Source organism: Lupinus angustifolius, chromosome LG13 (assembly GCF_001865875.1).
Source record: "Lupinus angustifolius cultivar Tanjil chromosome LG13, LupAngTanjil_v1.0, whole genome shotgun sequence".
Taxonomy (NCBI): Eukaryota; Viridiplantae; Streptophyta; class Magnoliopsida; order Fabales; family Fabaceae; genus Lupinus; species Lupinus angustifolius.
Genome location: NC_032021.1, coordinates 68,193 through 93,021, shown reverse-complemented (window position 1 = coordinate 93,021; position 24,829 = coordinate 68,193). Strand labels below are relative to the sequence as shown.

The 24,829-nt window shown below is 35.8% G+C and overlaps 3 protein-coding genes across 5 annotated transcripts; all 3 read right to left on the bottom strand.

Annotated features, from left to right (window-relative positions):
• Nucleotides 487–19,504, bottom strand: LOC109325132 (TATA-binding protein-associated factor BTAF1). 3 transcript variants are annotated; one of them, XM_019557284.1, is made up of 29 exons: nt 19,404–19,504; nt 17,396–17,487; nt 17,216–17,310; nt 16,706–16,920; nt 16,149–16,206; nt 15,297–15,378; nt 12,878–13,212; nt 12,453–12,561; nt 11,703–12,318; nt 11,360–11,492; nt 11,129–11,197; nt 9,910–10,121; nt 9,307–9,532; nt 9,001–9,174; nt 7,647–8,072; nt 7,094–7,528; nt 6,844–6,963; nt 6,286–6,765; nt 5,352–5,890; nt 4,354–4,846; nt 4,206–4,274; nt 2,974–3,078; nt 2,669–2,896; nt 2,321–2,578; nt 2,181–2,230; nt 1,870–1,979; nt 1,699–1,781; nt 1,157–1,369; nt 487–818 (listed from the first exon to the last, which is right to left on the bottom strand). In XM_019557284.1, exons 2-29 carry the CDS (start codon nt 17,442–17,444, stop codon nt 648–650), a joined length of 6,153 nt encoding a protein of 2,050 aa, XP_019412829.1. In that variant the 5' UTR covers nt 17,445–17,487; nt 19,404–19,504; the 3' UTR covers nt 487–647. The 3 variants fall into 3 exon arrangements, with proteins under 3 accessions (XP_019412829.1, XP_019412827.1, XP_019412830.1); XM_019557282.1 differs by having other exon boundaries at nt 17,396–17,581; nt 19,404–19,421; XM_019557285.1 differs by having other exon boundaries at nt 16,149–16,203; nt 17,396–17,581; nt 19,404–19,421.
• LOC109325136 lies at nt 20,762–22,069 on the bottom strand. The gene is made up of 4 exons (XM_019557291.1): nt 21,630–22,069; nt 21,487–21,539; nt 21,221–21,397; nt 20,762–21,094 (listed from the first exon to the last, which is right to left on the bottom strand). The coding sequence occupies exons 1-4, from the start codon at nt 21,990–21,992 to the stop codon at nt 20,869–20,871; spliced, it is 819 nt and encodes a 272-aa protein (XP_019412836.1). The 5' UTR covers nt 21,993–22,069; the 3' UTR covers nt 20,762–20,868.
• On the bottom strand, nt 22,768–24,566 carry LOC109363664. Its single transcript, XM_019609929.1, has 2 exons — nt 23,181–24,566; nt 22,768–23,100 (listed from the first exon to the last, which is right to left on the bottom strand). Exons 1-2 carry the CDS (start codon nt 24,198–24,200, stop codon nt 22,801–22,803), a joined length of 1,320 nt encoding a protein of 439 aa, XP_019465474.1. The 5' UTR covers nt 24,201–24,566; the 3' UTR covers nt 22,768–22,800.

The following is a 24,829-nucleotide window of genomic DNA, read 5'->3' as shown; positions in this document are numbered from 1 at the left end:
ATCGTGTTAACAAAAAAATGACTTTTAAATAAAAAATACATAATGAATGATTTCTTATCTTAATCGTGTAAAAAATTGAATCTTAGTTCCCTTTAAAAATGTAAAAGAACAACCATTTTGATTTCTCTTTTTAGCATGGTTTAGTGCTCAAACCTAATATCAACAAGCATTAAGAACTTGTGAATATCTCGGATGATATATCAACACTTCTGCTCTTAGGTACATTAAGAACGGTACTTGCTTCAAATTGCATAAGTATAGATTGTTCCTTATTTTACCAAAAAATCCTAGAGTTTTTAAAATATAAAGATATCACTTGAGTTGTTTAAATGTCAGCATGATGAAAAAAAGTAATTGCTGCTTTTTTGGTATTTGGTATTTGGTATTAGCAACGACTATAATCACTATACACAAAATCCAGATATAAAATAAGACTACTCCATCGCCTTCTCACATATCACTACACCACCAAGAACTGCTTCTTCCATCAATCACTCAAATTGGCAGGCAGATGCAAGCATTGGAGTGTTCAAAATTTGATGACAAAAAATAAAATGAGTAAAGGGCACGTAAAAAAATTGAGATTTTATAACGTCAAAATTTGTATGTATTCTTGGATATGTACACTCTGAATTGAATTTGGAATATTAGCCATTAAGCTTTGCTAAGAATTGACTCAGATTGTACTCCTCTGTATATTGTGATTGGTCCCATAACTCCTCCAATCCTCCAAGTATTGCTTTCAACCCCTTCCCACTGCCAACTAACTTTGTTTCTCCATCATAGTTGTTCTCTGAACTCTTTGCAACAGATGCTCCCTACACATAATAACAATGTCATAAAATCATCATTCCCACAACATTACAAAAAGAAACATAAATCCTGCTGATTGCTATTCACTGAAATATAAAAACCAAGCCTGTTATAAGCTTGCATGAAAAAACTTCCTCTCTCCCTCTCTGTACATATATACACATTGGTGAGGGTGATTATCATGTTTAGTAGAATGTGATAGCACACAAATTCAAAAACCCAAGCTCATCATGACAAGGAAAATGCATTGCTCAATCTTCATTTCCAAAACTTATAAACATATTCAAGGTTTAAATATTCAGCACTTAGAGCAATTATACCAGACGGTAACAGGTACCCATACCTTCTTGGGGATTTCTGCTGATGCAAATAAATCAAGCAGCTGATCTGTATTCATTGTTTTCATACTGGCATTTTCAGCATTGATGACAGCATTAGCCACCGACACTTTGAACCTTTGTAGGCTCATAACTTTCTCTTCCAAAGTACCACGCATTATTAAACGGTGGACATTAACTACTTTTTTCTGACCTAATCTGTGTGCTCTATCCATGGCCTGCAGGTTATTAATATAAGAACCGTCAATTCAGAAAAAAATAACAAACATTTCACTCCCTTTGAATGCAAAATTGGGAAAGCTCCCTGCTGTGAAATATTAAGATGGAACAGAGAGAATACAAGATAACAGCATATCCAGTCACCAACAGAGCCAGGCTAAAAATTAACAACTACTACTCACAACTAGAGTCTATTCTGAAGAAACCTTATTAAGATCTATTGGTAAGAAGTAAGAACATAATCCCACAGTCAATTTTGAATTGCCAGTTCCCAAAATTAGAGTAGGCAAGAAATGGAAAAATAAAAGCACAAACGAATCATAATTACCTGATGATCTCGCATTGGATTCCAGTCATGCTCCACAAAAACGAGGGTATCTGCAGATGTCAGGTTCAAACCAAGCCCACCCACTGCAGAATTTTTAAAAGTTTCAAACGAATAAGTTAGAGGACAAATATTGTGTAGATTGATAAAGGCAAGGAGATGAATTTTTTTTACCATGTGTTGTAAGCAGTAAGGCATCAATTGTAGGGTCTGAATTGAAAGCTTTGACAATATCAAAACGCTTTTCTGGCTCAACAGATCCATCCAGCCGCAAATATGTGATACTGTAATGCAAAAAGGAAAAAACTATTATAAAGAATCAAAATCAATCAATTTGGAGAAATACAGTTTCATGCAAAAACAGGAAGGCTGTGGTTCAGTAACAGAGGATCTGTCAACTAAAGCGCTTTCAATGTGACAAACAAACATGAGAATCTGAATAGCCAATTGATCTTAATTAACCGGATACAAGGTCAGGAACTTACTTTTTCATATTTGTCTGAAACAAATCTCTTTCGATTATATCCAGAAAAGCCTACAAACAAGTCATTTTTTGATGAAAATTCAGTAAACCAAGTTATTAAACTTCAGAAAAAACAGCCCCCAAGAAAAGGGTGTTCATTACCTTATGTTGAGCAAATATTAAGACCCTGTGCTGCCCAACAGCACCCTCAGAACCTGAAGCATCAACTCCAATGCCACACTCTTCAAGAATCTCCTGAAGGGCAACCAATTTTGGGGAGTGGTGAAGTTTGTGAAGTTCTGAAACAATGTCAGAGCCAGGAGGAAACAATCCTGAGAGGACGATAGAGAGTTGATCTGGAATCTTCTCCCCGGTGACAAGCAATGGATGACTACACAGTTTTAGCAAGTATTGGAGTGCCTGGGACAAAGGAATGGATTTATGGGCATAAAAAACGGAAAAAAAACTAATGGAACAATAACTAACTGATAATTGAAGAAATGAAATTGCCTGGAAAACATGTGAAGACGCTTTCGTTGAACTGCTACTTCCTTCTGCTGCACCTGGCTCATTTGTTGTTACAATAGACGATACTTCTTGTTTCACATGAGAACCAGAATACTGTTCGTAAAGTTTAAGTTGTACAGCGCTCAAATCACAGAATCTGTCCTGAATTATTTTCTCTGGTAGATCGGACAAGACTTCGTCCTTTGTTCTCCGAAGGAGGAAAGGCATCACCTAAAGGATAAGGTACTTCTAGTTTTAAGACAAAGGACATCAAATTTGCAGTGCAATAATGAGAAAGAGAAAATCACCTGCTTATGCAATGCCTCCATTGCAAGTGCCCCAGCTTCAGCATCCTTAGCAGAGCACTTTGGATCTCTTGCTGCTAAAAGTGGTTTTCCATATGTGGCTTGGAACTGTTAAAGCCAAACATTAAATGATTCACAGTAGTGGCTACAATTTAAAAAAAAAATGCTAAAATGGATTGGCACTTGCCAGGTAAAGCACTATGGGATAAGTTTAGCAAGAGGCACACAAATCTTACCATAGAGGTGAAAATTGGAGATCATACCATACAATAAATCTCAAGGTTCAAATATATTGGGTCAATCTCACATGACGAAAGTGAAATAGAGGGAGAAGTAAATCATATGATTCAAGCAAGATGGATGAATGGAGAAGTGTGTCAGGTGTAATGTGATAGGAAGTAAATCATATGATTCTGCAATGTTGTATGGTACTGAATGTTGGGTGATAAAATTTCAATAAGAGAATAAACTCAACGTAGCAAAGATGCTAATTTTGCGTTGGGTGAGTGGCACAATACACAATATAAGATTAGGAATGAGGGCTTTAGAGTGAAAATTGGGGTAGCTCCTATTATAGAAAGATGGTAGATGATGAGGAGATCAGTAGAAGCCCCTAATAAGGAGAATAGATCAAATGGAAGTTAGTTTGATTTGTAAGGACAGAGGGAGGCCAAGAAAACCATAGGTGAAACTATTAAGAAGGATTTGGAAATTAACACTTCGTCAATTAGCATGATAGAGCATTATGGTCTTGTTTCACCTATGAAGCCCACCACACCTAGTGGAATAAGGTTTGGTTGTTGGTGTAAGGACAAGTGCACAGCACTGAGAAACTTAGAAGTTGTTGGAAACATGCATTATTATCATTATCTATATTTCTTTACGTTAATTGTATGTTTGCATTTACATCATGCAGTCACATATATACACATTCCATACTGTAGTGGAACAACACAGTTTTCAACATATTCTTCTCTTTTTCTCTCCTTCAACAAGAAGCTTTGAGGAATTACGATGTGTCCACTATTATAACAGTTAATGTCAGTAAAAAATTGGTCTCAAAAGAAAGGTGCAAAATAAAGTTAAATACCAAGGTGCATATAATTAGGATCCCGGCAGCAATAAGACCCCAGCATACCAAATCTATCATTTTCCAAATCATAGCAAATACCAATCGGGGTTGCAGTTACATTAGTGTAACAACATCCACTATAATATGGGCAACAAAAACATACCTGTCTCTCAGTTCCAAGAAATCCAGGCATTAGAAAATCGAAGAGAGACCACAAGTCCATGATATTATTCTGAAAGAAAAGGTGATACATTTATCAGATTACTATTGATAAATTTTAGCTTCTATGGGAACATGAACCAGTCACCAACCTGTATCGGTGTCCCACTCAATATCAAACGGTGTTGGGCTTTCAACTGCTTTACAGCAAGAGTAACTTTCGACTTGGCATTCTTGATTATATGTCCTTCATCCAAAATGCAGTATTTCCACAAAAGCTGTCCCAAATAATCAATATCCTTACGGATAACATCATATGATGTTATAATCACATTATGCTTGCAAAAATGATCTCGAAGAAACACTCGCTCCTGAGCAGAACCGACATATTGAAGACTAGATATAACCGAAGCATCAATATACTTTTCTATCTCAAAGGCCCAATGCCCAACTAGTGTTGATGGGCAAATAATTAATGATGGCAGAAGATCTTCATTCCCAATTGAAGTTCGGTGCTCAGCGATATCTGAGGCCACAATTGCTGATGCTTGAAGTGTCTTACCAAGCCCCATGTCATCACATAGAATTCCATGAAGCTTGAAACGTTTCAAAAAAGCTAACCAATTTATGCCTTCCTGTTGATACCTGAAAGCATAATAACGACAATAATATTAAAGGTTAATATTAATACATAAAAACTGAAACTAATAGATCATAGATCTAAGAACACACGGATATGCAAGAGTAGATGTAGCATGTAATGAAAGATTGTTTTGTATGAGATAAAAACAGGGTCAAACAAGATCATGCCAGATGATTTAAAGGAGTTCACACCACATTCGGTATAATAGCTGAATTTCATTTTCGTTGTGAAGACTTCAATACCTACTTTCCATATATATATAAAAACAACAGGATGAACTCTGAGAAAATATAAAGTTCAATTTCATCAAGAAACCATGTTTTCCTATCAAGTTCAGATAAAATCAACACACTTCATTAATTTAAACCAAGAACAAAATGGGCAGAGGTCAGCATGCAAAATGTCAAGAGTTTATACATCTGGAAATGTGAACAAAAACCATGCTACTCAGCACCTTTCCCAAAAACTTCAGCTCCCCCCCATCCCGGAAAAAAAGATCCAACTTACCTTCTCAGTGTTACTTTCAATTCAGTGCACAACTTGTAATCTTCAATATGAGAATTGTCAAGTAGCTGCTCCAGAAAATGCAGATCTTCTGCATTTCTAGATATGCCCTCCCCTAATCCAATTGGTTGAGGAAGGCCTCGAGCTAAAGGCAGTAATGGTACAAGAGCAGCAAAACTATGGGTCACACTCTGTCTGACAGACCGATCACAATCACTCATACACCTTAGAAGTGGAACCACCAATAGAGGAGCATAAGAGACCAACTCTACACCTAGTCCCTGAACAAGAAAACTAATCAACATGCCTGCTCCTTGTCGAGCATGAACTGATGATGCATCTTCCAACATAGGGATAGCATTTTCAATCACAGCTCCCATAACTTTTACGGTCATTGACCTAGCCATGGACGTAATGCAGCGTGCAGCGGCTAATCTAACTGCAACATGAGAATGCTGAACACATTTGAAAATGCATTGGAGAAGTGTCAACAGTTTTGGCTTCAACTCCTCATTTAACAAGGGAGCAATAGATCGTACCACCTACAATAAACATTGCATATTAAGCAGAATACTAGATGCAATCACTAAAAACTGGTCAAAAGCAATGTGGCTAATTTTTCAAAATTTATCCAACAACTACAGACCAATTTTAAAATATATGCTCAGCAACTGCCAGAAACTAAGCATAATTTAAAAAAAATATATTTTTTATGTTTTAGAAATCTATACTCCCTTAACAGGGGAGGCCTGTCAAATATCAGGAAAATTCACAGTTGTGCCTTAGTTTATTTCCTGCATCACAAAATAATAAAATAACACACTACCAGAAAGATACCAACTCCATACAAATGCAATTCAAATTCATACAAATGCACAGACGGTGCAAAATTCTTATATGTAATGAACCAAGTTAAATATGCACTGTTGATACCAACCTGGATATTGTTAATCAAGGTCTGGGGATCACTAACAGATTCTATCGTCACAGAAACTTGATTTTCATTAGTAACAGCTTGAGACTCGGAGGAACATGGCTTAAGCACCTCAGTTAGGCAATCCCACAGCTTAGGAAGCTTATCAAATAACAAAGGACCAAACTTCTCACACAGAAGCCTCAATGATAGTTCAGACCCACGTCTACTTATAAATCCTTCTACCTTTGTTCGATCTTCACCAGCAAGCACATGGACTTTTGACTTCTGCTTGCTCATGGGAGTTCCAAAAGACAGAAGACCTTGGTCATCAATACTCTCCATGGAGGAAATGGATTTAGCTTGAGGAGTCTCAGAGGGATCCATGCATGTCAAACTGCATATATTCTTTATTAATTTATCATTGGGGCAAGGCCTACGTGCGACACAGTGATACATTAGCTCAGCAAGTGCCTCAGCTGATTTCATTTGCAGTATTTCCTCCTGAAAGATAATATGTGTTATCCTTAAATTAAAGATGTATATGGGCATTAGAGACACTGTAACAAATTAAACAAGCACCTGCTCTCGTTTGATTGAAGCCATCAAAGGCAAAATGATTGGGGTGAGTCGTGTAGGAAACTCAGACATCCAGACAACTGCTGCTGCAACTGCTGACGAGACCGTAATATGCAAATTACTCTGAAAATCATCCCAGAAACCAGGAATAAGCATGATAAAAATATAATGAAAATTACTTTAATCGAAGAAATGGGGTAGAAACCAAGTAGAATCAACCTGTTCAAGAAAGATTAAAAAGATTGAAAAATACCTGAACACATTTCAAATAGCCAGAAGTTGTCAAGAGCCTCTGTTTTGAGGATTCAATATCATCCACAGTATTCTTTTCCAGGGGTTCGTTCACAGAACTATCATTGGACAAGGCCGGAACTTTTGATGCAAAACTAATGGCATCATCCACACTCAAGCTATTCAAATCAATTTTGGTAGTCGACAATAACTCATTAAACAAACCAGAAGACTTGACAGCATTTAGCAGTTGGCCAGCCTCACTACGCATTTTTGAATAAGTTCTTGAAAGCTCAGCATAAGGAAGAAGTGAATCTTTTGTAGGGAATGCTGGGTCAGTACATCCTAATAAGTCCAGCAACCAATCTTTGAGGGCACCAGGAATACCATTAAGGTTTTCGGATGAATTCCTGCTCTTTACCTCCTTGAACCAAGATATAAGTACCATAGATGCAACCTAAATACAGTAGAAAATATTAAAGGCAGGAATAAGAATGTATAAGATCGCTTGGGTACAGGCTCCTTGTATGCAAATTAGAAATTCATATCATTGAAAAAAAATTAGGCATTCATACCTGGCGTTGGACACCAGACAAAGCGGTTAGAGACCTCCACAATGGATCAATCACAAATTTTACAGAATCCTCTGGCAGCTTAGAAGCAAAAATTCCCAATGCAGTTGCTGTAACCACCCGAGTATGAGTTACAGATGTGTCCATATCAGCACCAACAACTATCTTAGCAGAACTTATAGCAACATCTCCATTTCTATCTTGTGGAATAGATCCTTTTGTAGAATCAAGGCCAAGATCTCCACCACTTTCATTTTCAATCCTCGCTGCTCTCATTTTAGCTGCTGCTCTAAATTGACTTTTTCGTGGAAAGGCAACAGGCCAAAACATCTTTGAGGCATCTAATGCTGAACCAAATGGTGTTGATGTAAGTTCTATCCAAGGAGCCATGTAAGACTTCGCAGCAGTATCCAAGTCCTCCACAGAACACTGCCACCAATTAGGCAGGCAACTTACATGAGAAAAAATAGAGATTGATTTTGATATTACTCCTATTTTTATAAAATTGTATTAGTAGTATAAAACGATTTGATTTTCATAAAACCATCACAAATCAATCCAACACTAGTTTTCCGATAACAATTACCACACCCTTTTAATGTAGGAAAACTCAAATCTAATATCGATGCCATCTAGATACTCATAAAATTAGAAATTTGTGATAATGCCCATGAATACATACTGAGATTATATTTTAACACAGTATTAGTATTATTCATGACTTCTCATTGTGTAGTGTTAGAACTAACTTCTCTCAACATAAAAAGTCTTGACAATATGTTGATCCCCACATTACATTATCTCACAGGAAGTTAAACAATGAGACATAAAATCTTTCCAAGACTCTGTAAAATGCAAAATCTCATCCTAAAGATTTTGTTCCTTATCTCAGTCATGGTTGGAACATGACAGGATTTAGGGTTGATGTATGTTGAAGTTGTAGGGTTTAGATATGGAAGGAGAAAAGGGAGTGCTCAAAATAATAAAATGTATTGATCCTATTGTGAATGACAATGTGATATGACGTGACGTGATGTGATAGGAAAGACATAACACTAACCCCTATTTATACTAATAATAGACTCCTAAATAAATAAGGAAACAAATCATAAAAATAGATAAGGTAATTTCAATCCTAAGAGATCTTCTAAGATGCTCTAAACTAATAGATATAATCAATAATAATGAGATCTTATCTCTATATTCAAGTAACCTCTAGACATTCTCTATAAGATGATTTAAGATATTCTGAGATACTTTCATATATTCTAAATGTACAACACACTTCAACTGAAAATAGATGTATGAACATTTAGTCAAAAAGATTTCTAAGCAATTCCCTCTTATCAGATCATACCAGAACAAGGAGGCTCCAAACTCTCTCAGAACATTGCAAAATACCCTCATTTGTTTCCAACAACAGATTCTGAAAGACAATTCTAAGGGTATCTCCGAATATACAAGAAGGCCAAAATGAAGCACTAGCCTGCTCAGACATGCTTCTCTTATGTCCAGCTTCAAGTAGCCTCTCCTGCAAATGGAAAATTTAGGATAAGCCATACTTGACCACCTTTTGTCAAATAGAAAGTATATCATAAGTATGCCATAGAGTGCAATATATGATTCAAACTTTTCATCAGACATTGAGGGAAAGGATAGATACCAGAGTTCGTATTGCTGAATAACGGACTGACGTGATACTATGCCTCATAAATGGCCACAAACGTGGCGCCAACGTTGAAAGAATAAAAGGGTTTTCTTCTCCATTCTCACAACCAACACCAACTCCATTTTGATCAGCCATTTCACTGTCTCCTAATTTAAAAACTTCATACATCTTCGGGACCATCTCTTCTTGAGAATAGATTTCTGCTAGCAGATTCATTACACTGCAAATTGATAACCAATATAGTAATTATGAATATAATATTGCAAAACTGCGGTTTGGTACTTGTTGCTTACTAGATATGAACTCTACCCAAAGACCAAGGATTAGTGGGAAGTTCAATGAAATAATAAAACTGTCATATTCCATGGATGAGTTGTTCCAAATGTGTACTGAGGATAGAACTTTGATTCAGTTACTCAAATTTTATATTACAAAAAGATAACAAGGTTGAACTGCTATTATAACGTAATAAGAATCCATCATCTGATCAGCAAAAAAAGAAAAGTGGATAGTTTAAAGGGACATAAGAGAACAATCTAGCAAGAGAAGTAGAATTGAAATTGAATTTTGTTCATTAAGTTTTAGCCAGCAATGTACCTGCTAGTGGATGGACTTAAATCATCCAAATCAAGCAATATATCCCACAACAGCATGACAATTGAGTCCAATGTTTGACCCTGCAAAGAAACAATTGCAGCTGCAGATGGTATTAAAGCATCAGCAGCAACTGCTCGGACATCATCATCTGGGTCCTCCAAACCAGATTTGCATGCAGGAAGAACACGTCCAAGCAAATCATGAAGCATCTCCTAGTGTAAGTGAAAGGCACATCAAAACCAAATATACACATTCTTCGACGACCACCAAAATAAACAATAGATGAGATCTAGTCTGAAGATTGTTTTCATGGTGTGAAGCGTTTAGTTCATTACATGCACACTAATAGGACAAGAATAAAAGTCGAACTGAAAATAACCACAATATAATCTTCTTGATTAGCTTCTACCAATTCGGTACTCAATATAGAGATGTCATCTGTAGAGTTTTGGATGCCTTTGTAATGTCATGTGCTCCCCAGATCTAACCACCATTGAACTGGGAAGCTGGCTGACCTACTGTTCATTTCCCATGTGCCACTATTATATATATATATATATTCAGAATCCAAGAACACTGACAAAGTCAGTGAAAAGAAAGAGGGAGAAATCTGAAACCAAAGTGTGCAACTATCATTTACTGAATGAGATATAGAACAAATCTCAGTGTTTATACAGGGGTCTAATCTAAATAAATATATAACATAATCCTGATTCAAGGGCTACAATAGATTGAAAGCCCATTAACTTTCATTTTACTTTTACATAAAAAATATAAAATAAAATAACTACAGACATGAGATACCAGTGTGGGTTTGAGTGGGATCAAGGATCCAAATACGTTAGTAATAGTCTGTATTGTTCTGCAGAGTCAAGGAGTAGAAAAATTCCAGATAGGCTCATACTGTTCCTTATCCAAAAGCATGAGAGAAAAAGAAGATAGATTGCTCAAAACCAAAAGGAAGGAGCAGGTCATTTATTCAACAACAAGAAAGGACAATTTTGTATATTGATTGACTATAAATAATTGCACAGAGAAAATTGAACTGACGCATCGTATGAAACATGTACCAAGTTGTTTTTGAGTCAGTGTCTTGATGCATATGACTAAAATAGTAAAATATCTTTATAACGAACAATGATTAACAAGTGAGGAATGTCCACAACTATCATACATAAAGAGTAGAACCCAGAAAAAAAGTGGTGGAAAAATAATGCACCTGCCGCACAGCAACTAAATATTTGATACCCAGAAGGCTGCCATGACGAATCTCCCATTCTGGTCTACACTGAACAAATGGCAACAAGAGAAGCATAAAGATTAAAAACTCAATGGATAGGAAGGAAAGCAGAAAGCATAGGAAGTAAAGAGATCAAGAGAAAAGTACTAAAGCAATGTTTAAAGCACATCTACCAAAAGGAAAGAAATGGTGCCCTTAAATGATGTTTACCTGCATTATCAGCAATATGTTCAATGTTTCATTTACTAGTGCCGGATGCATATACTTAAATGCAGCACCTAATGCCTGTGCACAGGTTTCACGCACAGGAGCAACAACCTGATCAGATACATAATCTCCAAAGCTGAAAAAAGTAACCCAAAATTATTAAAAAATCAACAAAATAGAAAGGCTTGCAGATAAAGAAACAGCCTCAACCCCGACAGTATCACAGCAATAATAGTCCATATAAGAATAGGCTGAAGCACAGCATTTCATCACTTATTCACACAAACCAATGTTCAGCAATATCTAGCTCATCCAATACAAGGCATGCAGAGCAAAAATATTATACCGGTCTAGTGACAGCACACACAGAAAGCGTATCACACAATCTTGAAGAAATCCACAGTTCTGAAGCCAGGAGCTTCTAGCCACTTTAACCAAATTCATAAGCTCACAATTCTGAGGAAGATTTTTCAGCACATGAAGATTTCCAGAGGGAATCTTATTGTCATCAGAATAACCCTTCTGCTCTGCGAAATTAGCAGGTTCCTTGAATGCATCATGTAAGCCGTCAGAGAAAGATTCCAGATCCACATCCACAGAATTACCATTAAATTGCCCATTCCCATAATCCAAAGGTAAATTGCATCCGTAAGCTTCAGAACTAATGCTGAGGTCAATATCGCATTCATTGCTGCAAGTCATCACGCTATCCATAGAGGTTGATGATGATACATCTTCAAGTTTTGGCCTCTTCAAGCTTGACTCAAACTCATCCACTGAAACTTGCATGTTTAAATCAATCTCCCTCTCTCTCTTTGGCATATTTGTTATACTTTTGTCTTCTAACTCACCAAAGAAAGCCCCATCTAAGCGAGAGTTGTGTTTAAAGACCCCAGCAGAAGCGCCTTGATGTGTTAAAATCTCTCTCAGTGCCATCACGCTACCATGTCGTACCTCCCATACTAGCAGCAACATTTGCAAAGTAACAAGGCAAAGAACATTAGTAAACAAATGTGAAAGCCCAGTGGTAAACATAAATACCACATTCTTCTCTGGGTAGTACTAAAAAGTGACAACAGGGGTGTACAATGATTACCAGGATCAAACATATCAATGATAAGTTGCTCAACAAAAGTGTGGAAAGGCCATTGTCCATTCTCATCATGCTCAAAGCCATCTTCATCATGATTAACATCTATGAACGCCTATATAAAATTGTAAATGAAATGAAACAATTAATAGTTATGCCTCAGTATACCAACTATAAAAGATTAAGATATATAGCATGTTCAAAAACAATGGAACGAAAATTGTTTTATTGCTTACAAGGAAATAGCAAGCAAATAAAATATAATTTAAGAGTAATAATAACAACCAATAGCAAATATCAATGGCTAATTAATAATTAATAGAAAAGTATTTGCAAGCAATTACTAACTTCAATGAGAAGAGTGCAACGGAATAATATGCCCCAAGGGGCCCCAATATTATCTCAGGATAACAGGTTAAATGGCATATTACCTTACTGTAATTCACTGAGTCGGGACATGTGCCTTTAGTAGTCAAATTCGGAGTACCTGATGCCTCAGTACTTCCATCTTCGCACCAACTTTTAGTTTGGTCCTTTGAGTTTATTTTTGCTTTACGTTTTAAAAGATTCCGTTCTCGTGCACTTGGCCACTTTGATTTCACAGTAGGAACCATATTTGCAACCATTTTCTGGATGTTATTATGTACAGAATAAGATGCAAATGCTCTATGGCTACCATTGAGATGTGAGACTGATTTGTGTGCCATAAGATCTTCATCTCTTATTACATCGCTGATATCCATAAATTGTTCGCATACATCCAAACCTATATTAACATCAAAGGATTTATGGATCAAAAGAACATAAACTGAAGTGAGTTACCACTTACCTCACATTATTAAGAAAAAGTATGTTTGTCAATATAACCATACATAGTAAACACAGTATAAATGAGACCAGAGAGAGTACACATGCGGTATGTACCCTCATAAGTAAAGAGCAAAAGACATTGTTAGGCCATGCCAATATTAATGGAAAGCAAACCAATGCCTTATTTCAATTCATCAAATGTAGTGAAGTGGAGGAGCAGTAGAACATTATGCCGCCACAGCAGCTTCTTTTTACTGAGGGATATTGTACGGTCCTAGAGGGTAAGCCTTAAGGTAGTTGCAGGCTTGCAGCCATTTAGGAGCCAAAAGCAGCAGGAGATCTGCAACCAATGAACCAAAGAAGAACCACAATAATGGAGATGGAGAATGACACCACAACTCGACCAAAAACCTTAAGTCAATATGTCTATTAGGTCCATCAACTTTTATGGCCTTCAAATTACCCATTATTCACTGATGTGAGACTTCTTCACCACATTAATCACTCGAAATCTATCCACTTGGCCTTCAACTTTTATGGCCCTCAAGTGGATAGATTTCGAGTATTTGACGATGTCACCAAAATACCAAACGACCACCACTTCGGGCAACACATGCTCTTTCCAAAAGTTGCACTGTTCTTGTCCATCTTCATCAACAAAACATGCCACCCAACCTCCACATTACATAGATCCACCAACAATCATCCTCAACAATACTCATACCAGCAAAACTGTCAGCTTTGATACCATTTATTAGGATCGGGTACCTTAAAGCAATGGGAGATCTGGTACCAATGAGCCAAAGAAAACCCACAGTAAGCCGAGTTGACACCACATCTTAACCCAAAACCTTAGCAGGTCTATGGCCTTTAAATCACCCATTATTCAACGATGTAACTCTTCTTCAACATATACTATTCACTTCGAATTCCCAACAGTTGCCTTGTGACCTAAAGGTCATTGGTTCAAATTTTGGATGCATACATTTACATTCCACATAACCCAACCAGGTGGGAACCTCATGCAATAGGCTATCATTTTATAGTATAATGCTATTTGACTTTTTAATAAAGCAACATTGACTTCTTTACACCAGTGCAACTTGTTTACGTGTCCGACAAATGTCCATTTACATTGCATGCCAACACAAACTGATATTGAATAGGGATGCACAAGGGTTTGGGTGACCTAACCAACCCAAGCCACCTAAACTAACCCAACCCATAATTAATGGGTTGGTTTAGTCATTGGGTCGATTCAAGTACATTTTAACTCTCGGGTATAACTTTTATTGGAATAGGATGAACTTGTTGACCAGGAGATCCAAACCAAAATGACATTATATTCTTTAATTTCTTAAATCAGACTAATGTTAGTAAATGACCGGTGTCTAAGTAACTAGGCCTCATAAAATCGATAAAATTTGAAATCATTTCAACTCTTTGCCTCTTTTTCAAAATGGACCTTAGTTACCAATTTGCTTCTCCATCTGCTTCTCCACAGCATGCCTCCATTGTCCGATTTTTCTTTCCTTTCTGCTCTCTCGTACTCCAATCTCATCCTCTGCAATTGCAAGGTATCTTTTCTTTTACTTCCTTATTGTTTCCCCTTTTATATCTAATGCTTACTACCTTCTTTTCTTGAATATTACTCACTCTTGGGAATTTATAATCAATGTTCAATGTAAAAATTTGAATGTCTATGTTTGGCAATTGCCAATGAGAATTAATTTTATCTCTTTTCTTATTTTGTTTATTGTAATTCAAAATGTAAGACCTTTGATAACCCACCTAATTCCCTACCATTGGGTAGGTTTGATTTGACTCCATCGATGAAAATGCACAATGTCTGAACCAATCCAGCTAATTTTGTTTGGTTTGGGCTAATTTTTACATGAAAATCAAACCAACCAAACCAAGGTGCACCCCTAATACTGAATATGCCATACACATTAAGCAATCACCATCATAGTTAAAATATTTGTTTAAATTTCATTCATTGGCAATACAATATTACATCTTAGAGACAGTCATACAAACCTAAACGACGTCGAAGATTTTGTTTCTGGCGAACTAATCGCTCCTTTGGGCTCTTTATATTATCACTACCGATATCATATTCCTGAAATGGCACAAGACATAAAACACCTACTTAGTAAATGCAAATAAAGTAAGAGAAAACTCCAAAAGGAAAAGGTCCATGGCACATATAATGTGTACAAAGTATGAAGCACATTAACAATTTTACAAACAATTACGATGTAAAATCAAGTTCAACTTACCAAACCCAGGTCCCATACCAATTTCACATTATCAAGTATGGATCCATTTTTTGGCACTAATACCAATCAGCACAAGTTGGAAGCAGAAATGTTTTGAGAAATGGAACTATGTACTATCCTAGCGACCTAAATATTACTAGATATAGAATTTCTAAATTTACTAGGAGTTCAAGACACAAGGAAAACCCTTGGAAAAATAATTCTTCGTTCTACACATGGCTAATCCATGTAGTATCCTACAATGGCTAGTCCTATAATAATTATGACATCAAACAAACTACTTGTTGAGATTTGGGTTTGACCTAGTTTGGGAGGATATGTTATTTGGGAAGCGGACAACTATAATCTTTTGACAAAACATATATGTATGGTTTACACTATCAAAATGTTTTTGCCCACATCTTTGCTGACCTAGTTTGTCCACTTCCCAGACGACAACTTGACAAATCAAGAGGAACAATATGTAATTTCTTTGAGCAGATATAATATATTACAATCTCAATATATCAGCAACAAGATATATATATATATATATATATATGTATCTGTGTGTGAGTGCATTAATACTTCTGTATATATTTACATATTTGTTTATAACAAGATATGTTACCTGTCCTCCCGATGCTAATAAAGCTCCAAATTCAAGCACCTTGTTGATATCAAAGCTGCTAAGGGGCAAAAACAAGTAAATAGCTTTCAAAAGATATCTTAAACATAAAATAGAGGGAAAACTATTTTCAAACAATATGAAACAACCATTTTTCAGCATATAGTGAATGCTAGATATGTTCTACTGTGGAGCAGTTTTGGATGGTTCAGTATGATGGCTTAGGTAAGACAAGGGGACAAAAGGTTGTGGCAGTGTTCAGTTTATGCATTCTTTGGTACATCTGGTTGGAGCATAGTACTTGCACTTTTTAAAGGTGTCTCTTTGTCGTTGAACTTGGTATAGCATGGGATTCTGATTTGCTTCACTTTGGTGTTCTGTCCATGGCTGTTTCAAGATATTTCCCAATTTTTACATGCAAAGAATTGGGCAGCCCTGCTGCATACCTATCTTTTATATGATCCTTATTCTATCTTTTATATGATCCTTATTCTATCTTTTATTAATTTTGGAAATTTTCTAAATATAAATGTCGTCAAAACAACCATTGATTGTACAACCTTCTAAATGAGCTTCCATTGATCTTTGATTGTACATAAGGCCATGCACACAGATCCTCGACGCTGCAAGATATACCATCCTCAGACATTTTTGATACAACAGAAGCAAGAAGTTCTGTCAAATTAATGTGCTTAACATTCTCAGCAATAGACCCAATTGCATGAGCAGCTGCCACTCTTGTATCCCATTTTTTACTGCGCAGATATTGAGAAACCTAAACATCAAATGACAACAATGTTAAAGTACATTTGACAACCGATTGACACACAATAACAATGAATAAAATAAAAAGAAAAAACAGCCATTAATATTCATGTCTCATAAACTTCCGAAGCATTTTGTCAAAAAAAGAATTATGCAAGAGGGTAAACTAGTAGATGCAGCTCAACTCTAAGACATCCCCATTTCAAAAGCAATAGATACATCTGATATAAGCTGAACATATTGCAACAAAAGCAGGGAGAACAGAATACTAAATTATCAACAAAAAATACTAGAAAAACCAATACCTTCTTAAGAAGACTGGTCAAGTCTTGAGGGTGTGATTTTGTAATGTCCCCTATCTGACGAGCAGCAGTCAACCGTGTTGCTTGGGTTGACCCAGCTTTAAAGGTTTAGTTAAAGAAAATTTCAATAAAAAATAAATAAAAGTAGAGTAAATGTAAAAGTGGGGAAAATGTGAAGGATACTGTCCAAGAGAGTAAGCAACCGCTGAAGCCTAGATGACTGCTGGGCCATTACAAATCATTCCAAATGCTTTATTGATCCCTGTGCATATAGTCTACAGTGGCAATCAGCAAATATGCTATAGAACAAACACAATCACTTTTTTGCAACTAATACAGTGCAACAGTCTAACCTGTATACTTACTAATCTGCATCAACATAAAAGACACTTAAATTGCTTCAACAACATCAGGTCAAACACTCAACAATGACTTCTTAACATGCTTGAGACAAAACATTATGGGCATGCCAATAATTCTATTCACTACTCCTAATCAGAATGCAATTTTGGAAATTTGCATAATTCACACAGCCGTTTCTTCTATATGCATATTCTGTACAGGTCTAATTGAGAAATGCTTGTTCACTTCTTCTGGCATTTTGCAATATTACAAAGTTACTTTGAACAATATATTTGAGGATCCTGCTGACCAAGGAGTAGTCTCTTAGAACCGAAAACCTAATCCCAACATAGCCAAATCCTCATTGTTGCTGACAATTGGTATACTCTGCAACTTAACTACTGATTTTATATATGCATGACCATACTCCATACCTTCAGATCATGCAGCAGGCCTTTGGCCCAGGTCATCAGTACCAAACCCATAATGAATAGAACAACATCCTTTAGAGATCAATGCTTTGTTAACAAACATGATTTATGTCGAGCATTATAGTGTCGTAGGATTCATGTATCCAACCCCACCTAGTGAGATTAAGGCTTGGTTGTTGTTGTAACATCTTTTCAACCTAAAGCAATGTCCTGAAATGCATTTTTAAGGTTTTCACTTTCAACCTAATGTGTAGTTTCTGTAGCCTTCTGCTGTATTTTTGTTGGAAAGAAATGTCCATATTTTCAAAGGTGTTCATCAGCCCCTTAGTTTGTAATGTAATAATGTCACGTTTGTAGGTTCTCTTTGTCATTCTCCTCATGGTTGTTTAAGTGGAAATGTCATGAATGATATACAACGACTGTAGATGGCTTAGTTACATCTTTTAGCTTATTTGAATACTTGTGACTTTCCTATAAGCTATTTTTGGCTTGTTAAGCTGTTTACCTAAAAACGCTCACTGTCACTTATTTTGATAACAAAACTTTCAACGTTTTAATCAAACAATGACATTAATAATCACAACAACAACCAAGCCTTAATACTACTGGGTAGGGTTGCCGATATTAATAGTTCATAATAATAAAAGTAAGGCTTAAATATGCATTTAGTCCTTGAAAATATAGGCAATTTTGATTTTAGACCCCTAGTTTTTTTCCTATTTTTAGTCCCTACATTAGTTGGTCGTGTTGGCTTTAGTCCTCATCCATGATGTGTCAACCAAGGTAATTAAAAGCATGAGTTGAAGTGTCGAATAGCATGATTCAACGCTTTTCGTGGTAGAAGGCAAGTCAGTGTGGGCGAAAAAGTGTTTCATCGGCAGAGCGTGATGGGGCAGCAAGCGTCAAATCGTGATCGTTTTCGTAATGGTGAAGATGACCTGTAATTTTTGGGCCAACACGTCCAACAAAAATTTTAACCTAATTTTAACCCGTTTCTGGCCTAACCCTAATTTGAAGATATTTAAACCTAAAATGAAAATGAATGACATAAGAAGAAATGAAGAAGAGGGTAAGTTGTTGGAGGAGGAAGATAATTTTGGTGGTGTGATTGATGAAGCATGAAAATGAGAAAATATAGTGATCTATCTTATTTTGGAGTAAAAGGAGTGACATTATATTAATTGAAGAATATAATGATGATGAATGAAGTAGAAACATAAATGGATTTGAATAAATAAATAAAAACAAATCGTGATTTCGATTATTCGGTATTAAAGGTCAATGATGCGATGGCGATGATGATGATGATGATGATGATGAAATCCGTGAATGAATGGATAATGGAAATAAAAATGCACGAGGTAAATAAGAGTAGATCAGGCGATGAGAAGAAGAGAGAAAGAGAAAGAGAAATGAACCTGTTGAAGGAGAAATAATGAAGCTGTTGAAGGAGAAATAATGAAGCTGTTGAAGGAGAAATGAAGCTGATGAAGGAGAAATGAAGCTGTTGAAGAAGAAGAAGGTCTCGCCGAAGAAGAGAGTGAGAGTCGATGATGAAAGATAACAATAACAATAACAACAATAAACAAAGGAGACGAAAGATAGAAAGATAGAAAGATAGATAGATAGATAGCTAGGGATTACTCAACACACCCTACCCTCACTGCATTCTCATTATTCTTCTTATCAATATATTCTTTTATAAATCAATTCTGCTCCTTCAACAACATATCTATTTTTATTTTCTAAATTTCCCTATTCACCATTACTTTATGCAAAATTTATCTTTTCTTTTATTTTTATCAACTTTTCACTCCCCAATTTTATAAAATTATATTTTTAATATTACTCTCCTTTTTCAATTAAATAAATAGCCTAATATACATACATTGATTGTCAGAGTCAAAATTTATACACAATCAATATATCACTCATTTGTATATTACTCTTTTAAAGAATCAATAATAACTAAACATGAATGATGTATTGACAGTATAAAACTCATTGTATACATTTTTCTTTTAAATAAGATAAACTTTTTCCAAGTGTTTCTTTATATATTTTAAGTGACTACTTTTAAATTTAATTAACATATTACATTACTAATTTGGCTATCACATGATGAGTTGCTATTTTAGCTTTATGGCATATACATAGTCATTGAGGGATAAAGTGTAACATTGGGCTAAAGAATACTAATGAATTTGAGTGATGTTTATCTTTTATATAAAGAGCTCATTGAAATTATATAAACATATACTTCAAGTATATTCATTCATACCATCCTATTGACTAGAGTACCCTAATACTATTTGATGTTGCTATTTTAGCTTTTTATGGCATACTCGTTGAGAGATAAAGGATAGTACTGAATTTGAATGATGTTAATGTTTTGAAACCATTATATTGTTTTGGAATGAGCTGATAGATAGGTTTGTGGAGCTTGCAAAGTAACCATGATGCTGAGTCCTCGGCTTTGTTGTTTGTTATCCAAGGCAACTTGAAAGTCACTGCTAATTAAGGTAAATACCGTTATGATAGTGATAAGGTTTCAGAAGAAGTAAGTGGTAGAAGGTTAATGCCCATAAGAAGAACCATGCTGATAGTGATACTCATAATGGTGCATCATTATATCATCAATGTTTTACCATTTCCCTCTAGTACTGTTTAGATGTGCTTTAGTTCCTGTCTTCTCTGATTTCATTCACTATGAATGGATTTAAATGCATGAAATAAGCACAAAGATATTAAGAAAGCAGAATTCAATGTCAGAAAATGAAATAATAATGAATTATTATTGATATGTTGTTTATTATGGTACATACACTTTCTTGGTATTTTTGATACATCATGGGTTGTTGTATCCCTGGACAATCATATATATCACTTAGTGAAATTAGTTCTTTTGATCATAAGGACACGACATTTTCTTCCAATCCAATTACTTGACCATGGTGGGTCTTTAGACACAACTTGGTACCCAGCATTTGCATACAATTTGCGGGCACCCATATCTTCTTCATAGGCACGAAGGGCAAGGAATTCAAAACCCCACAAAATGGAAAGTGTGTCACATGCTTTCAACAAAGCACTTGCTATTTTCCTCCTCCTGTACACCATTCGTTCAATCATTCATCACTAATTACTTTAGTACACAATCACACCTACACATGCAATAGTTCATGGATAGAAATATATTTAATTAATCCTATGATATTTTATTTGATCACCTCACCTGAAAGTTTTGGACACGGCTATTCCTGATATGTAAAGGTACTCTTGTGCTTGAGTAGGGAGATGTTGAAGCACATTTTGGTCTCTTAAGACAGTGACATCTGTGATACCTACAAGTTGTTTTGGTGAATCTGGATCATCATTTGAGGTAGCAGCCTCAGCAACCAAACAAGCATACCTAAAACAACAACGTCTATGCATTATTCAAACAGATGAGAGAATACATATATAGAGTAGTACGTAGGCTATAAAGAACAAATTAATTACCTATTAGGGGGTGAGTTTTTAAGCTTGTAAAGAAGCCCCGAAAGCACTTCTGCCTATTTGGATAAACACAAGATGAAATAGTAAACAGCCAGCATGGACTTTGATACAAATAAGTTCCTAGATACATTCTTTTTTGCTCAAACCTGAAAGAATTGGAAGAACAAGTGATTGAAAAGAGAGAGAGGGACATGGAATGCTTGGGCTTGAAGTTGAGCAGCATTCTTAATCTCATCTGAGTTATTAAATAGTCTCCTAACCCTCCATCCATATTCACACACCAAATGCTTACCACTCTCAAACTCATCCAACCTCACAGCAGCACTAGATAACTGTGAACTATTACTACTACTGCATTGCAGCACCAAACCACTACTACTCTTGCTTTCCCTTCTCACTAGGTAACATGCATTTGTGAATGGTATTGTTCTAATAACACCACAGGAGGCTATAGGTTTGCATGAACTAGTTGTATTGGTGTTGCTTGCTAGTAACAATAAACGAGCCATAAAATGTTTATATACCTCACATCATACCATACCTGATACCTCTGCAGCTTTTACTTTGTGTTTGGTTGATGGGATGATATGATATATTACTTTGTGTTTGGTTTATGGGATGATATGATATATTACTTTGTGTTTGGTTGATGGGATGATATGATATATTACTTGTGTGGCTCACAATTATATAGCCACCCCACGTGCACCAATTTCAGCCAACCAAATTAACTCTTCTTATCACTTCAATATTTATTATTTCACATATGCTACAGTACTAGTTCAATATATATCAGTCTCAAGGAATAGATAATTATGAGTCAATGTAGTAACCAGATAGATACAAATTACAAACTTAGTTTTTAAACCTGTATCTCCCTCGATCCGTTCAGTTCTTGATGGAGAAGTAAAGTTATTGTTGGGATTCAATTTCAACACTCAAAGACTAAGGTAATAAATGACTACTCTTTCCCAAAACTTTTCTTTTCACTATTTACCTTCTCTTTTAATTTCATTGCTACAAATTACACAAACCGTATATTCCCATTTTCCATTACACTGACATCAAAATATCAACTATAAAAATTGTATGAAAATTTCTCTTTATTTTCTTTCTGTTTTCTTCTTATGTTTAGAGTAATTTAGAGTAAGATAATTGATAGGATTTTTGTGTGTTGTGAGATTCATTAGAAAATATATAGGACATTGTAATTATGTAGTTTGCATGTAGTTTTTAGTAATGACATAAAGGTGCAGGTAACCCAAAAACTAATTAGTGATGAGCTAAGGTAACTAATTAGATTATATATATTATTGATCAGTGCATACATTTGTTTGTGGCTAAATAAAGGAGATGGAAAGTAAGAGAGATGAGAATGAGAATATTTAAAATAGAAGAATATGAATTCAATCTCTTCAGCTTCTCATTCTTCAGCTTTATAATCCTTGCTGCATCATTCTCTACTACCCCTTCTCTTTCTCTTGTAGTAGTAGTAGTTGTTGTTGCTGTTTTTGTAGTATGATGATGATGATGATGCTCTTGTGTTCTGCTGCTACTCATTATATCATCTCTTCCCCTTCCTTCTTCCTTTTCTATTTTCATCCTCTCCGATATCAACTGATAATATATCCACCATCAAAAACTTCAAAACAAATAAATAATCCAAACTTAAAAACAACTATAAATCAATTACTTACCTTGGCTGTGCGAGGCCCCAGGTAAAGAGAATTGATGAAAACAGTGAAAAGGGAAGTTAGAAGGTTATAAGCTTGGAATATTTCAGGCATGTTGAAGAACAACCTCTTTCTATGGGCCAAGACATGCCCCAATAAAGCAATCCCAATACTATAAGCCATAGCCCTGAAATAAATAGGGTATATCTTACTCTGCACCACACCAAATGTTGCTCTTGGCATAACCCTTGACAAAACATAGCTTGATATAAAAGTAATCCACACATTCATTCCATAAGCCGTGGCAAAACCAACCAGATTAGCCACCCTCATGAGTGTATCCATCGATCCTATAATATAGTTGGTTGCACCATGCTTCACTGCATAACTCAAACTATCCTTAGCCTCTGACACGTTTCGAACAACATGCTCCTTTAAGGTTTGGCCTGTCTCCTTTGCTTTATCAAAAGACTCTTTTGTTTGTTGGTGAACATCATGGGCTGTGTTATAAACTGTGTCTTTGGCTTTTCCAACAGCATGAGTTAAGGTTTCTTTAGCCTCACGAGCGGTCTCTTTCTTGGCATGGATCATATCCTTCTCCATATGGATGGCGTCATTCGCCTTCTCTGAAATCTTATCTTTGGCTCTTCCAATGGCATCAGCTATCTTATGCTTGCATACTCCATAGGCATCACAGATGAGTTCCTTAGGAGCGTGGATAAAGGTGGTTGGATCATGATCATGATTTTGAGAACTAACACTAGCAGCACCAGCACCAGCACCACCCTGAACAAAAGAAGCATGCTCTTTGATGTTGTGGTTGTTGTCTATGATGTGATGGTGATGAGGAGGTGGGGAGATAGAGATTTTGGTGTAGTGATGACCATCTTGGTCGTATTCAAGAACCACAACTACATGGTCATCATCATCTTTGACAATGGTGTTAGAAGGAGAGGACACACCACCTCCACCTTTTGCTTGAAGTGCAAGTGAAGTTATTAGCATTAGATTCACAAGTGAACACACCATCTTGGTCCTATTCATATTCTTCTTGAGTGAGTGAACGAATGAATGAAGTTTGTTTTATGTTATAAGCTTTTAAGAGTGTTGGAGTCGGTGATGGAACATTACAAATTATCTGCCACGTGCGTAGTGGAATTGAATGAGAGGGGGACACGTACTATTCTTCGTGTCGAGTTCAGTTCATTCAGTACAAAACCAGCCTTGTAGAGTAATGTAGAGTAAACACTATGAAGTAAATGTAGAGTAAACACTATGAGTAAATGTAGAGTAAACACTACTTCACATCATTCTTATCATACCATATATTTATATGATGTTATATGTTATGTGGTAGCAGTTTATAACAACAATTATACTATTATTTGGTAATTATTATAAATACAGTTTTGTTATTATGAGGTAATGACTAATGGATAAGAAATAAAAGAAAAAGGTAAAATATACATTAAAAAGGTAAAATATTCTCCAAACAAAGGAAGGAGATTATCTTCCATCACAAATATAGGTGGAAACCCCAGAGCATAGTCCACTTCACTTCATCTATCTAACCTAATAAATAATTTACCAATATTAGTTTTACCATTGCTCGCTCAATGGTTGGTTGATGCACAACACAAGTAGAATACTATTTTTATCTTTCAGTAGTGGTC

Bases quoted from the DNA above. Each gene is read 5' to 3' on its own strand.
- LOC109325132 (XM_019557284.1), bottom strand. From the start codon at position 17,444: ATGGCCCAGCAGTCATCTAGGCTTCAGCGGTTGCTTACTCTCTTGGAC. The intron at 11,493-11,702 runs GTATAATATTTT...TACTTTTTTCAG, and splicing joins TGTGTGCTGTCACTAGACCG to CTTTGGAGATTATGTATCTG. The intron at 4,275-4,353 runs GTTGGTGACTGG...CTTTTCTTTCAG, and splicing joins TGAGTGGGACACCGATACAG to AATAATATCATGGACTTGTG.
- LOC109325136 (XM_019557291.1), bottom strand. From the start codon at position 21,992: ATGGCTCGTTTATTGTTACTAGCAAGCAACACCAATACAACTAGTTCA. The intron at 21,540-21,629 runs GTTTGAGCAAAA...TTATCCAAATAG, and splicing joins TGTTCTTCCAATTCTTTCAG to GCAGAAGTGCTTTCGGGGCT. The intron at 21,095-21,220 runs GTGAGGTGATCA...AATGGTGTACAG, and splicing joins GCCGTGTCCAAAACTTTCAG to GAGGAGGAAAATAGCAAGTG.
- LOC109363664 (XM_019609929.1), bottom strand. From the start codon at position 24,200: ATGAATAGGACCAAGATGGTGTGTTCACTTGTGAATCTAATGCTAATA. The intron at 23,101-23,180 runs GTAAGTAATTGA...ATATATTATCAG, and splicing joins TGGGGCCTCGCACAGCCAAG to TTGATATCGGAGAGGATGAA.